This window comes from Anastrepha obliqua, chromosome 2 (assembly GCF_027943255.1).
Source record: "Anastrepha obliqua isolate idAnaObli1 chromosome 2, idAnaObli1_1.0, whole genome shotgun sequence".
NCBI lineage: Eukaryota > Metazoa > Arthropoda > Insecta > Diptera > Tephritidae > Anastrepha > Anastrepha obliqua.
In genome coordinates, this window is record NC_072893.1 from 6,849,222 (window position 1) to 6,864,418 (window position 15,197).

Sequence of the window (15,197 nt, forward strand, 5' to 3'; positions counted from 1 at the left end):
CAAAAAAATACAATTTATATATAACTGTATGTATATATAAAGTTGGTACTCAATAATAAAATAATTAAGAAGACGGAACGATTCAAGAAAAATTTGTTGATTGGCGGCGTTTTTCACACTTGCAATTTGGTGTTGAAAATTGTAATAAAAAAAAAAAACAATTGACATTTTAGTATCGCGTGGGAACAATGCTTTAATACAAATTCAAAACTACTTTTTTTTGTTTTGCTTTTCGCACACTTTCATTTTTTATTCTTCTCTTCTAACCATGTTTCGAATTTTTATGCCAAAAGAACAAAGATTAATACGCAAATTAAGAAAGAATAAATAAATCAAAAACAAAAGAATTGTAAACGATTTTACAATCAAATCGTCAAAACACATTTAGGAGGAACAACAATCCTTCGATTTATTTTGTTTTATTCTTTATCCAAAAAGGTAAGAAAATGCATTTGATTGTTTTTATGAATTTGATTTGTAAGCGTTTATGTTTTTTGTTTTTTTAGGGGTTCATCTACTTTGCGACATCTTATCAAAATTGTATCAAATATTATGCTTATTTTTTCATATATTTTTGTTGTTGTTTGTATGTTTTGTAAACAGTAAATTTTGCTTCTAAATAACGATGCAACTTAGATGCAGCTGATCGAATGTAGGAGTGTTTTCAGTTAGTTGGTTGATTGGATGCTGTATATTGTATTTGTTGTGTTAAAGTAGTCGCTTCTGTTATAATCCTGCTGTTCTATACAAAAGACTGGCATCCTAGTCTTACCAGTCATCCTTGAACACTGTGCACCCAACTCCACTTCCAATTTACATATTTTCGAATTGATCCACACGACGCTTTGTGTTGCCTTTTCGTATTTCGCGCAATGTCTTGTACTTGTCACGACCTTGGCGCACATTCTCCCGATGAATCTTATCGTTTTGCGTCTCTTTCGTTTCATCACGTGATTGTGCCAAGTCTTGCTTCAAGGCCTAAATGCATAAGGGGATTATTTTTTTAGTAGAGATCTCAAAGAGATATGCAAAGTTGATTATGTCTAAACCCACCTTCAACTGATCATGCAGGCGCTCGTTGCGCTCGGCCAGTGTGCGTCTGTCCTCTATGGGGTCCTTGATATGTTCATCTGTGTCTAGATCGCGCGACACATCGCCGCCGCCATCACCATTCATGAGCTCTTCCTCATTCTCGTTTTCATCCTCTGCCACGTGATGATGCTGGGGTGTCGACGAAGCAGCCAAAAGCGCTGCGGCAGCTTCCGCCTAAACGGACAAGCATAATTTATTTTTATAAAAATAACAAAAACAAAAAAAAATCATATTGTTTGCTGGAAGAATGCTTTATTTCCAAAACGCAAAATCGAGCTGACTGGCTTTAAAGTTTTCAATTTACTATTTTCCCTAAGAAAGTGCTAAGTACAGAGTACTCTTAAGCGGGCACCTAAGGGACTGAAAAATTTGTGAGTTTCCGGGAGGTTTCCGCTCATGAGAAAAGTGTAAAAAAGTGAATAATAAGAATTTGTGGTAATTGATAAAAAAAAAGTGTTCACTTATGACGCGTGTCCGTTTTTTTATTATTTTTTTTTTTTGTCAGGATAATTAGCACGTGTAATGTACTGCGCTCGGGTTCCCTTTTTAATTTTAAATCTACCCGACCTCCGAAGGAATTTGAGTAGATCTTGTGGTGCCAAGCAGCCAAGGTGATCGCTTCTTAACACATCAGCGCCAAAGACCTTAAGCCTGATTCGAGCGAAGGCCGGGCAGACGGACAGAGAGTGGTCCGCCGTCTCATCCTCCTTTTCACAAGCTGGGCAGAGTACACTGTCTGAGATGCCTATCTTTTCCATGTGGTTCGCCCATTGAAAGTGGTCCGTCATCAGTTCAACCAGCTGCCTACAGTCCCTTCGGTTTAATGAAAGGTGGATCTGTTACAGTCGGTCGGACTTGACAGGTAACATCAGTTTGCCATTCTGCAGGCTCTCTGAGCCTGCCAAGTTCGCTTGTGGGTTGAAGTAACCCGTTTGCTAACCGTGGCTTTGATAGCTGCAGAAGCGAGTGGCAGAACGACCTCCAGGCCAAAGAAGTTGGCCTCAAAGCCCAATCTAGTTAAAGAGTAAGAGGTATCGTTACCCTCGATACCCATGTGTCCCGGGACCCATGTTAGCATCAGGATATTTTCTCTATCGACATATTTCAGCCTGTATTTACAGGACTCAACTACTATTGAAGTGGTTAGAGAGCCGTCTAAGGCCATGAGCGCAGCTTTGCTGTCGCTGCAGACACATACAGGTCTATCTCTCCACCAGTTTGCTACAACAAAGTCCATTGCTTCTTGAACATTGAACACCGCTTAGGAGAGAGTAGACTGTAATATATGCGATCTGTATACATAAATATACATTTTTTGTTCTTTTTTTGCATTATTCTTCCCGCTAAATAGTGTTATATTTGAAACGTTCACATACCTGTTTGCGTCTGGCTTCCTCCACTTCGTCTTGTAGACGTTTCGTCTCTTCATCCTTGGCGTTCACCTCGTCTTGAATGCGTTGTACTTCCATTTGTTTGGCCATGATCTCCTCTTCCAGCTTGGCCTTCTCGACTGCCTCCATATTCTTGGCCTCTTCAAGGCGTTGCAACATAGCTTGCAGTTCCTTCTGGCGCAGCTCCAATTCGTCCTTAGCTGCTTGCAATTGACGCAATTGCTCTTCCAGGCGACGTATCATCTCCTGTGCTTCCATCAGATCCTTCTGGGAACGTTCCATTTCCTCTTGCATTTGCTTCAGACGATCCTCATACTCTTGCTGCTTCTTCTCGGCACGTTCGCGTGCAGCCAGCGCCAACTGCAGTTTCTCACTGGAATTGAAAATATACAAATTATTAATATAAAACCGCTAGTTCTGGTATCTCAACACCAACTCACCGCTCCTGCTGCTTGGCATTCTTCTCTTCACGCGCTTGCGCCTTCATCTGCTGTACATCGATTGTATCGGGTTTGCGGCGTCTCATGTACAGTTCGTGATTGCCCATGCACAATGCGAGAATTCGTTTGTTGATGCGAACACGTGGCGCAAAGAAGACAAAGTCGGGCGCCTTCTTGTCGATTGGCTTGATTATGAACTTTTTGTCCGAAAATGAAATGTTACGAATTTCCGACCAAGGGAAACCAATCTTCGGCGTCAGCTTGTCATCCTGTTCGTAGATGTTGAGGCCGAGCGCGTCCACGCCTAACCACAGATCGGTGCCCTTCTTGTTGCGGATTTCAAAGTAATTCACACCATACATCTCCAAATCTTGCGCGATCTTCAAATATTCCATCATGGCGTCCTCGCGCAACATGCCGCGATGCTCCTTCCACCAGTTCATTATCGATTGCTCCCACTCGTCCTTGGACATTTTGTGTTGATCGATGACACGTTGTGGCAATAGGCGGTCGTTGGCCAAAAAGCCGGTTGTATGCACACCCTTGTTGTAGTCGCCGTGACGCGCTTGAACCGCATACGAAGCTAACAGTACGGATGTTTCTGGTGGACAGTAAATTTCATCGGATAGTATGGCATTCTTCACTTGCAAATAGAATAGACGCAATGTAATGTCCTGAATGAGCTCCTCAGCTACATCTTCCGGATAAAATTTGGCGCGGAATCTGAACTGCAGGGGGTTCTCCTTCTTCACATCCTGGTTCAACACCTGCCGAAGGAAAGATGGTAACAAATATTAATTATTTATGCATACGAAGGCACATTTGGTTGGAAAATTAGTGAGAGTCCAGTAGATTAGTAAAACATTTACCCATGTAGAGAATGGCATTGATCCAGTCTATCGACACGCGATGCGATTTAAGGGTGCATTAGGCAGAATGAGAACAAGGTGACAAATAATTGTTTAATATTGTAAAAACACAATTTCAGTGAAGTCAAAAAAAACAAAAAAATATTGATAATAATAAAAGGTATGAAAGGAGCAAATAAACAGGAAAACCGACACTAAGCACTACGATAAATTGGAGGATTCTATCGTACAATAAATTGGAAATGGCATTACAAATTATGTAATCACATAAAAAAAGAACAACACTTGGGGTCACATAAATTACTTTCATTTAGCTCGTTGTCTACATCCCAATTCAGTTCTAAAGCGGATTTCGAAAACTAGAGATCTGTATTTGCTTGCTACTGAAGATATGACGCATCGGTCTCTAATACGACAGGCTCACCATATCATCGGCATCATCGTCTTCGTCGCTAATGTCATTGCTGTGTTGGTGGCCATCCGTTGTTTTCTTATCCACATACTTCTTAACCCGCTTCAAATACTTTATGGTCTTTATGGCTGGCGACTCTGGCTGTGCGAAAGCCATTCGTGCATAGAAATATTGATTATTGTGCATTGTGGGAATATATTTTTAAATATGTAATAAAATTCAATATTATAACAAGAAATGTGTTGAATAAAATGGATTTCACTGTTGACTGATCATTCACGACAAAATATGGTACAATACGAAAAGCGAAATATATTGCGAATACTAAATTACCGAACTAAGGCAATGTCGAATGACTGTTGTGTCAAGTACGAAAGAAAAGTGTGCATGTGTCGGGTGCAGAAATGTGGTGCCGACTCATGGTGAAAAGATTTTTATAGGTGTGGCCAAGATCTGAGCATTAACCCAAGGATGATAGTTTACCAGGTTTCCTATTTAGCTATGGTGGAAAGATTTTTAGAGGTGTACTACCTAGCAGACCGTCATTCGGCTCTGAGCGAATTTGTGTTTACTAAGCTAAAGCTAAATTTTGTCAAACACAAAATGAATGACGTAGAATCCAAAGTTCCCCTCAACATTTTTTTTTCACCATACCCAAAACGTAGAATCCAAAGTTCCCCTCAAACATTTTTTTTTCATCATACCCACCCACGAGCAAACCTGGTATCTATCATCCTTGGCTATTTAGCTATGGTGAAAAAGAAAATTTTGAGGGGAACTTTGGCTGCCACTTCACTTGGGGACACGGCAACCGAGTTCTGCACAATCATTTCACACAAATACATTCGCACACCCCCCCAAAGCACACCCCTCGAAATGTTATTGGTTAATTTCTTTCGTATATTACCAACACAATCTCAGTTTCACACACCTCAAGTGACGCCAGCCCATCAACTGAATCTGTCAAATTCGCTCAGAGCCGAATAACGATCTGTTAAAGAGCTCACATTTTAAATATTTTCGTCATGGCATTAACCGGCTCTCAGCGAATTCGACAGAATCAAGTGATGGCCTAACATAACTGGGGTTATGAAGCTATTTGTTTACGAAAAAACTACTAAGATTATGTTGGTGATATACGGGAAAAATCAACCAATAGCATTTCGTTGTCATCCGAACATCATTGATTGGACGAGTATGTGAATACGTGGTAAATCTGTCATCCTTGGAGCTGACTACATTTCCAGAATGAAGAAATTTGGAGCCTAATGACCGGCAAGAGGGGGATCTGCCAGGAACAACATTCTTCCAGAATCGGTATTCACAACGCTGGGTGCAATCAAGAATACAATTTTCCGCAAAATACCTCCGAATCGCGGATTGTAGATGGAAAGACTCGACAGATATGCAAAATTAGCAAAACGTTATGGCCCACCTACAGCCTCAAACAAACGTCAACATTTATAAACATGAAATGACGGGACGCCTGGAGACTCAGGTCAGTTAGACGTCAAAAACCTAATAAGGTTCTTAAACCGCACAGATTGGATATAGGCATGTTGTAAATAACCGTTCAACAAATTGGTAGCGAGGATGTGGCAACAAAATGGTCCGGAAGCGCTAGTTGGATTCTGAATGAATCACCACTTTAACAAACCTACGACCAACTATGACCGAAAGACTGGGAGTGCTGCATTCTGTTCGTAGCTCGAACTTCAACAGTCATACCAGCAAGCAAGAAAGGATTGCGCTATCGAGAGATGATTAACGATTTTTTATGACCGGAATTGGATGGTATTGATTTGGACAACGTTTAGTTTCAACAAGACGGCGCTACGTGCCACACAAGCAACGAAACCATTGATCTTTTACAGGAAAAGTTTCCGGACCGTGTTATCTCTCGAAGAGGTGATCACAATTGGCCACCGAGATCTTGTGATTTAACACCTTGTGACATTTTTCTACAGGGCCACGTGAAAGAGAAGGTCTACGCCAATAGCTCAGGGTCGATTCAATACTTCAAAGATGGAATTCGTAAGGCTATCGAGGACATAGGGCAACCACTTTGCAATTCGGTACTGGAAAACTTTATGAAAATGATATTGTCCTGTAAGCGTGGCCGTGGTGGTCATTTGCCTGATGTTATTTTCCACTATTAATAAACATCCGATCATTTATATTAAAAAATATCATTTTTCTTTGAATATCAAAATAACACCTCTCTGGAAAACCCTTTATAATAAATTTGGGAGGTAATGTAACAAAACAATAATTTCATCTATGATTAACGCATAAATTACAATTTCCGTAAAGGTTGAATATATTTTCAAGTAATTGTGCATTTTTCTTTGGGTACCGTTATATGCTGGTGCTTTCATATCACCTTCACAACATTTGCGTTGCAAAATTACAGTGAATAGCGTCATGCATTCACGCTGAAACGTCAAGCGGTATCGACCGTCTTCTAAACGACAATGAAGTCCGGAACAGAATTGTAGCGAGACAGCAGGTAAGGGGTTGATGGGTGGTGATCAGCTGATCCACTTGCGACGGGCCTTTCAAGTAATCAGAAAAGCGACCCTGGGTCTGCAACCCGTCAAAGAAAACAGAAACTCATCTAATTATTTTGCTGCCGTAAAAATATCCGCCGCAATTCTGTGCAATTTCATGCTATTAAATGCGTTCTAATTTTGACAACGGGTACCCTCAACCCGTTACTTGCCGTCCATTGCAATTCTATTCCCTGGGTGACGTAGATGAATCGCAAAAGAAATAATTGTTTGTCAAAATGTGTAATTTCAATTTTAAATTTAGGCGATGTACAAGGTGAAGTCCAAAATAAACAAGACTGGAGTAATAAAAATGTTTCTGATGGCGCCATCTTTTTAATGAATTGTGCGTTGGAAGTTACATCCTTAGCTGACTTTCAATGAAAGCTTGGTGACATTCGGTTCAGTAGAAGCGAAGTTATTGCGTCTAAAGTGTCAGTATGTTTGTGTCATTGGTACAAAAATGAGTTTCGAACAAAGAGCTAATATCAAATTTTGTTTTAAAATCAGTAAACGTTTACCGAAAGTTTATGGCGATGATTGCCTGTCTCGTGCCAGAGTTCATCATGAGTGGTTTACACGTTTCAGAGATGGTTGTGAGGACATAAAAAAAATCAGTTCTCATCGAAAATTCCATCGAAATTGTTCGTAAATTGATCAAAAATGAACCGAAATCGTCGTTAAAATTCATGGAATCGGAGTTGAATATTTCCAAAACATCGATTTATCGTATTTTAACTGATCATTTGGGCTTACGAAAGGTCTGTGCACGTTCTAATCCGCACAAGTCAACTGACGACCAAAAATTATTCAGAATACAACATTCGAAACACCTCATTAAACATGAACCTGAAACTAAGCGTCAAAGTGGCGAATGGAAGGCCCCACGGCTAAACCGTCAATGCAATTTTCTATCTTGGCGATTGATGATAATGCACCATCCCATCGATCCACTCTTGTGACTGATTTTTTTACTATAAATAGTATTTTAACCATCAATCACTCACCGCATACACCTGATGTGGCTCCCTGTGACTTCTACCTATTCGGAAAATTGGATTTGGCCATGAAATGAAAACGTTTTGCGTCCGTAGAGGCCATCCAAAAGGCTTGTACCGACATCCTGACAACATTCCGGTCAATGAGCTGAAACACTCCTTCGAAAAGCTTTTAGATCGCGCAAAACAGTGTATCGAGGCCAGAGGGGACTATTTTGAATAAATAAACTCGAAGTTATCAGAACAAAGCTCCTGTCGTTTCTATTTTAGCTCAGTCTTGTTTACTTTGGACTTCACCTTGTACTTAATTAAAAAACACCCACAGGGGTGTCGTAAGTATCGCAATGTTGCATATCGTGAACTTTGCACGGTTAAAATTAGGTTTTAGAGGGTTCACAAGGTACCTCACAAGTAATTTTAAAAATTTTCACATAGTTAAAAAAATATTGGTTCCACGTCTTGCAAATATTTATTTAACCGTTAAAAACTTTACGACTTAAGACAAACGACACTTCCTACACGTTGTGAATCACCTAACAATTCAAACAGTAAAATATTATTTTTTAGAGAATCAATCAGAAAATGAAATATTAGTGAATGAATAATATAACGCATTGAAATTGTTCAGTTGAATATTCATTCGTTGAATATATTTAACCCTAAAGCACACAATTTGAAAAATGACAAATTCACACAAATGAGCCTCTGAGGCTCATATATAAGAAAAAGTAAATATATTGATAAAATGGTATTTTTATAACTCAAATCTTTATTTCATGAAAAAAAACATAAATTGACAAATTTTTATTCATTACATATTTAATTCATTTATTGTTTTCGCAATTTTGGCAAATTTTGGTTGTTTGAGAATGCTCATTACAGACGTTGTTACAAATTTTACAACATTGCTTTTGCATTCTTGCTTTTTTTGAAGGGCAAATATAGCAACGTTTTCTTTTATTATTGTTGTCATTGCTACTTACAAGCAATACATCGTTGCGAATTTGCAAAATATCTGAAATTGCGCTTTGTGTCTCCATTCTCATGTGTGGTTTTTTCTGCCTTTTCAATATCATAGGTTCCACTAACTGCTCACAAAGTTCTCTGAGAAAAAGGTGTCGACGGTTAGACTTTCCGCTGTTCCATAAAGAATTTTGTTTTGTCCATATAATGTATGCTGCAATTCCTCCTGCATCCAACATATTCATAAAAAATGCAAGAGGCCAACGGTTCGTTTTGCGTTTTGTCATGTATTCATGTACAAGTTGGTCGAATGTATCAACACCACCCTTGGTTTCATTATAAAACATATTTATTTCTGAAATATTTTTTTCACCGTTTTTCAAAATATTGCATGTGTGATGCATTGTTGACAAAAAAATAACTGCCTTGCCGACTTTTGGAACATGTGAAGCAATAGTTATATTTTTCTGAAAGCCAAATATTGTAGATGAAACTGCTCTTTTTCTGTTGGGCAAAAATTCAGGCGGGATGCAAGCCTTATTTTTTCTCAAAGTTCCAACGATAGTGAGTCCTTTACCAAGAAGGTTTTCTGCTAATTCTTTACTTGTGAAATAGTTATCCATTGTTATATTTCGGTTTGTCCCGTAATAGGGTTCACAAAGTCGTTCAACGACATTTTTAGCAAGGCCAAGACTTCTCGTATTTCCTTCTTTTCCTGTATAAGGAATTCCTCGAAGAGGATATGCGTTTTTGCTGTCACACAGCCACCAAATTTGATACTGAATAAAGCAACAGCGGCTTCGACATGGCATGAGTTGTTCATCGACAACTAAATATTCACTTGGCATATAATATTTACCTAAATTGTGATTAACCATATCCCCAATATTTCGAATAGGGGCCAACTTATCCCCTAGTCGTCGTGAGGATCTGGTCAATTTGTCATCGAAACGTATAAAACGCAATAATTCCTCAAATCTGCGACTTGACATACTTGCTTTGAAAATTGTTATTCCATAAAGCCGATCCCAAAATAAACGGTAATTTTCATTGTTTGATTTCATATGTCCTGCTGTCATAAGAAGTCCGAAGAAAGATAATAACTCATCATTGTCTAGTGCTTTCCATTTTATCGACTGATTAGCATATACCCTTTCCGCTTCTTGATTAGTGTATTGGATTATTTGTGCACAAACTTCATTGGAAATGAACAGTCTGAAGCAATCAAGTATATTTTCCAAAGTTTTCCCTGGAGGCAATAAAACCTTATCAACTTTGCCTTTTATTTTGTTGGAAGATCGAATTTTCGAGGTTGGTGGGGGACTTTTCGACCATATAGTTCCATCTTTTCCTTTGTAAATTGCCATATTTTCTGTTGCGTCCTCAATATTTTCAGCGCCATCGTCTGAAAACTCATCTTCAATTTCCGAAGCAGAAAAAACATATTCTGATTCCGAATCAGAAGAAAAATCAGGAAGAACGAACTCTTCTTCTTCTTCAACAGAGTTTTCTAAAGCCTGTGCAATTTGTGTATCACTAAGTTTAGTTTTCGCCATTTTCTATAAAAAAATATGTTTTTTTTAATTATTTTCGATATGAGAATCTCGGAATTATGAATTTTGTACTAACCAAGATAATCCAAACGAAATGACGAACGTTGTACCACCCAGCAATTATTGAAAATAAATACAAAAATTTTCGAACGTACATAAACAATGTCTATACAATGATCAATATTCCGTTAGAGATTATCAAAACAGACGGTAGTTATATCAACCGTTATGAATTTTTTTTTTATATTATTACACAAGTTACTGACACAATCAACGTATTCTTTTTTATTCGAACCAAATTTGCATTGACATAAATTTTTGCAATTGAAATAGCATAACAATAACCCAAAAATATGAAGGAGCTCATTAGGCACATATGTGTAAATGTGTAACATTTATATTAAAAATTTTTTTTGAGATTAAATATATTTATATTTTGAAAACTAATAACACTAAATTAATTAAGGAACTTATATTGAAGAATACCAAAAAGATGAAAGACTTTTTTTTAAAAGCCATGAAGAAACTGCAGTCATGATATAGATTTGAGCCTCAGAGGCTCACTTGTGTGCTTTAGGGTTAAATAATGACGTTTAATTGATTTACCATATAATTCATTCTTTGGACACAGAATAATGCATTATTTTTCTAGGGCATGTCGCGTCATAGCAATAATTATTTTTATTTTTTTGCTTTTAATTACCTCCTCGCTTCTCATGCATGCACTTTTCGGCTGGGCAGTTCAACTAACTAAAACTCACACGAGAATCAAATCTACGTCATCGAAATCTACGTCAAAAGACTGATTTTTATCTGACGCAAGGCCTATCAATTCAGCAGTGTTCCCAAAATGTGATAAAGGATATTTTAGGCTGTTAAAACAATACCAAAAACAACTTGTTCAGCAGCTAATATTTTCAATGCCAGCAATAGGTAATCATTAGAGAAACTTTGCGGAACCGGAACGACCGAATTTAAGTTGAACAAAGAAATGTCACTTCAGCAGCATTACCCAAAACTATATGAGGAACGTTTTATGCTTTTACAACAACAAAGAACTTTGTCATCTACCTGAACGTTTTTTTATTATTCTAGGACCTAACATTTTTTTGCGAGTTATTTCAATGGCCCGTTTCATTAGACGAGTTTGTATAAAAAATCAACAAAAAAACAACAAATGAAAATATTTAATAATTTGAACAACAAAATTTCCATTTCTTACCTTTTTGTAAAGTTTAATCCATGTGGAATCACCCTTTGAGTCGGTGTATTGTAGGCCAAAGAACCAGACCTCACGCAGGCCAATTGTCTTGACGACCTGATCGAAGAGCTGTTTGCCGGTGGTCGTGTGTTGTATGGCAAACTCCAGCTCGGCGTCCATGGTGGTGACGCGTACATTTAGCTGCAAAAGAACGAATAAACAGAAATAACAGTTAAGAAAGAAATTCATTTCATAATCGAAAATCAGCAGAATAAAATAAAATCGAAATGGAAAACACCTTACATTGCGTGAAAATTTAAGAGGTGGTGTAAAATTGAGAAAGTGAGGATGGCCTGCACTGATTGGCAGCTTGGCGGAAAGGAATTCACAAATATCATTAAATGCTTGAAAATAGCTGCCATACACAGCGGTGGGCGGTATAAGCGGATGGGCGGGTTAGCGATAAATTGGCAATTGGGGTTTTATTTTTATTTTGCTATTGTTGTTGCGATTATGCAACGGCATTTAATTTGCGTGTTGTACATGCATCGATTGATCAGTGTTGATTTTATTTTATTTCTTTTTTTATATCTATTTTACAATCCGCTATCGATTGTTTTGCCACTGCTACGGGTAAGTATTTACGAACAGCTCATCAAATTAAAGTCAAAGAGCCAACGATAAATATAGGAATCTTCGTATGGTATGAATGCGGCATAGTGGGGAAGTTCGCGAAACAGGTGCCACTTTTATACCTGTATGCATGCACAGAGTTGCATATGTGCATAAGTATATATTTAGTAGGTAAATGAGCGCCTGCAAAGGCAGAGAGGCATTAGAAAGTTGCGAGCGTCGAGCGAGTGTCACGCTTACTTGCACGTGATGTCACACTCACACAAGCTCACAGGCATGCGCGCCATACACGACAATCGAATGTAAACACACTGAAAAAAAAACGCAAAAAAAAATACAGCTAACATGCAATCGCTGGGGAAGAGGTGGGGCAATTGGAAAAAGTAGACAGTGCCCATTGCCTTACGCTCTTTATTAGCAATCGGACAGCAGTCAACAAAAATGTTTGCACTCAGGTCGATTTGCATGTTTGTATGCGCATACACAACTACAAAGGTACCTAAGCAGGTTCAAATAGCAAATCAACGCACGCGTTACAGGCGTTTATCAGCTGCTAGCGTTGCAGCATGTGACGAACGCTTTGGGATTTCATGGCGCTTACATGACCGCTTTGCGGGTACTTTTTTCTTTTAGGTATGCAAAGTTTGCATAACCCAGCGAAAACAGGTTCCAGCAGCGATGAAAAAAATGGAGAAGTGCGTTAAAATTAATTTATAGCCCTCGATGTGTGGCATGGGGTAGTGCAGTGCAGTGCTAGTGCATTAACGTTGAGGGGGGTTTTCGAAATGGAATTAAGATATCTAAGAACTATCGTGCTTTTTTTGTATAATAATTTAAAACAAATTCGAGATTTTTCTTCTATAAATATTTCAAAGCCGCTCTACCACATTTCTTTAAACGTAAGCTCCACATTTCTCTCTCCCTCTCTATCTCTCCTCTCACTCAAATATCGTTCATCCCATTCCCCATTTCGCCACTGCCCCATTTCGAGATCATATGTCAGTCAACACGGTTCACATTTCTCAACCGATGTAAAACATTTGCATATTAGCCTATGTCCGTCACCTCTCCGCTAGTTAGACAAAGAAAAAGTACTGGCTCTCACATTGTTCGTTATTTATTTCTCTGCGAGCGTCTAATTTTCAGTTGGACGTGCAACAAACGTGCGAATGTTCAATCCAATTAACGTTTCTGGGTTAATGCATTCAGCGTCCAACGCATAGAAATGTGTGCAAAACCCATAAGTTGGATAGGTAAGTATGAGGCATATTTGCATGTACATATGTGACTGTTAATTGTGATACGCACCCTGCAGGAAATTAAATAAATTTACTCAAAGCTACGTAGAGTGACAACTGAAGCAATACATGAACATATGTATCTACACACATAAGGGAGCACTCTCTATACAAACAAAAAAATCGGTGTTGTTTTTCCATCAGAATTATTAAATGTTTTATAGTCTATTTTAAGATTTCCGGCAAAATATTTCCAAAAAAATATTAAGATTTACGCGAGTTGAACCGATATGAAAATACCAACAAAAATCTAGTTTTTATAATTAAATTAGTTTTCAAAAATATATTTTCCAAGAAGAATTTACGACTAAAAGGTTTTTATAAAATATTTAAAAAGATTTATCAACGTAATCAAAATGAGATTTTTGATGCTATTTTTGACTTTTTTCGGAAGGTAGGTTTAAGGAAAGCTTGATTGCCTTAGCCAAATCTCGACCGATTTTGATTTCTTAGGTATTGTTGGAAAGGCTCTTCCAGCATCTGAGGTGAGTTTTTTTTTAATAAAAAACTATATTTTTTAAATAAAAAAAAACTATATTTTTTAAATAAAAAAAAAAAACAATACTGTTTTTAAATTAAAAAAAAAACAATATTTTTTAAAATAAAAAAACAATGATTTTTTAAATAAAAAAAAATTATATTTTTGAAATAAAAAAAACAATATTTTTTTAAATAAAAAAAAAATATTTTTTTAAACAAAAACGAATAAATAAAAAAAACAATATTTTTTTAAATAAAAAAAAAATATTTTTTTAAATACAAAAAAACCATATTTTGTAAATAAAAAAAACAATATTTTTTTTTTAATTTATTTACTATATAAAAAAAATATTTTTAGGCACCCCAATGTCTTTCAAAAGACGCACGTAAATGTTGTTTTTAAAATAAAAGATGAAAAATTTTGTTTCTATCAAGTTTCACTATTTTTTTTTTTTCAAAATACGGCTCTTATCAATTATATGTGAAAAATGTCCACCCTGAGCACGTCTACGGGTAAAACCCGCCAAACCGTCGATTCATGAATGCCTAATTGTTGAGAACGTTGAGATTCGATGTGGAAATTTGTTCAGCAACACTTTGCGCTGCTTCTCAAAACAGAACGTCCAGTTTTTGGTCGTCCAACCTTTTTCTATCCTCGACAGAACCAGTTTCTTGAAATTTGTTCACCAGCTTCTGAATTTTCGACTGATTCGGACGCTTATTTCCACCAAAAACAATCACAAATTTTGCAATATGTTGTTCTTAAAGATCTACCTTTTTCAAAATAAGTTTCAATAATTTTAATGAGTTGCTCTATCGCGTAAAATTTTACATTTGCCTACTTGACAAAAGTCAAAGACGACATAAAAAAGGTGCCGTCTAAATGTTTTCTACTATCGCTCAAATTTTTCTCCACTATCACAGAGTTACAGGTGCTACTTCCTTCTTTCATCAATTGCTTTCTGTTATAAATCAGCTTTAAATTTTCATATTTATTAAAACAATTTTTAAGAAATTAGGTAATAAAAATATAAGTTGGTGGTAAAAAAAAGGTAACGAAAGTGACAGTAAAGTTCATACTAGATTTTGTTTAAATAAGTGGCTATTTCGGTTAAGCCCCTTTTGTACGATATTGATGTCATAGTAAAAGCGAATTGCAACAAGTTAAGTGTTTTCGACATCACTTCTATTTCATCAAACTAATCAACACTCCTTGCAAGTATCTTAAAAACTATTGGTTATTCTTTCCTATTGGGTACTAAGAAAGCTTTAAAAGAGTGGAGGTGATGAAGCACTTTGAATATGAGTATTGCATACA

At 37.1% G+C, this 15,197-nt stretch overlaps 1 protein-coding gene across 6 annotated transcripts in view; it reads right to left on the reverse strand.

The window, feature by feature from the left end:
• Window positions 1-347: 347 nt before the first annotated feature.
• Window positions 348-15,197, reverse strand: part of LOC129239609 (moesin/ezrin/radixin homolog 1) — a 92,150-nt gene continuing 77,300 nt past the window's right edge. For 4 of the 6 annotated variants that reach the window (XM_054875232.1, XM_054875233.1, XM_054875234.1 and 1 more), the window contains 7 exons: window positions 11,490-11,669; window positions 4,217-4,345; window positions 3,793-3,819; window positions 2,924-3,690; window positions 2,469-2,856; window positions 1,054-1,266; window positions 348-978 (listed from right to left, as the gene is read on the reverse strand). In XM_054875232.1, the coding sequence (XP_054731207.1) occupies window positions 814-978; window positions 1,054-1,266; window positions 2,469-2,856; window positions 2,924-3,690; window positions 3,793-3,819; window positions 4,217-4,345; window positions 11,490-11,669 (1,869 nt within the window). In that variant the 3' untranslated portion in view covers window positions 348-813. Of the gene's footprint in view, window positions 979-1,053; window positions 1,267-2,468; window positions 2,857-2,923; window positions 3,691-3,792; window positions 3,820-4,096; window positions 4,118-4,216; window positions 4,346-11,489; window positions 11,670-15,197 lie in introns of those variants that run through there. The other 2 variants (XM_054875236.1, XM_054875235.1) reach the window with 2 other exon arrangements.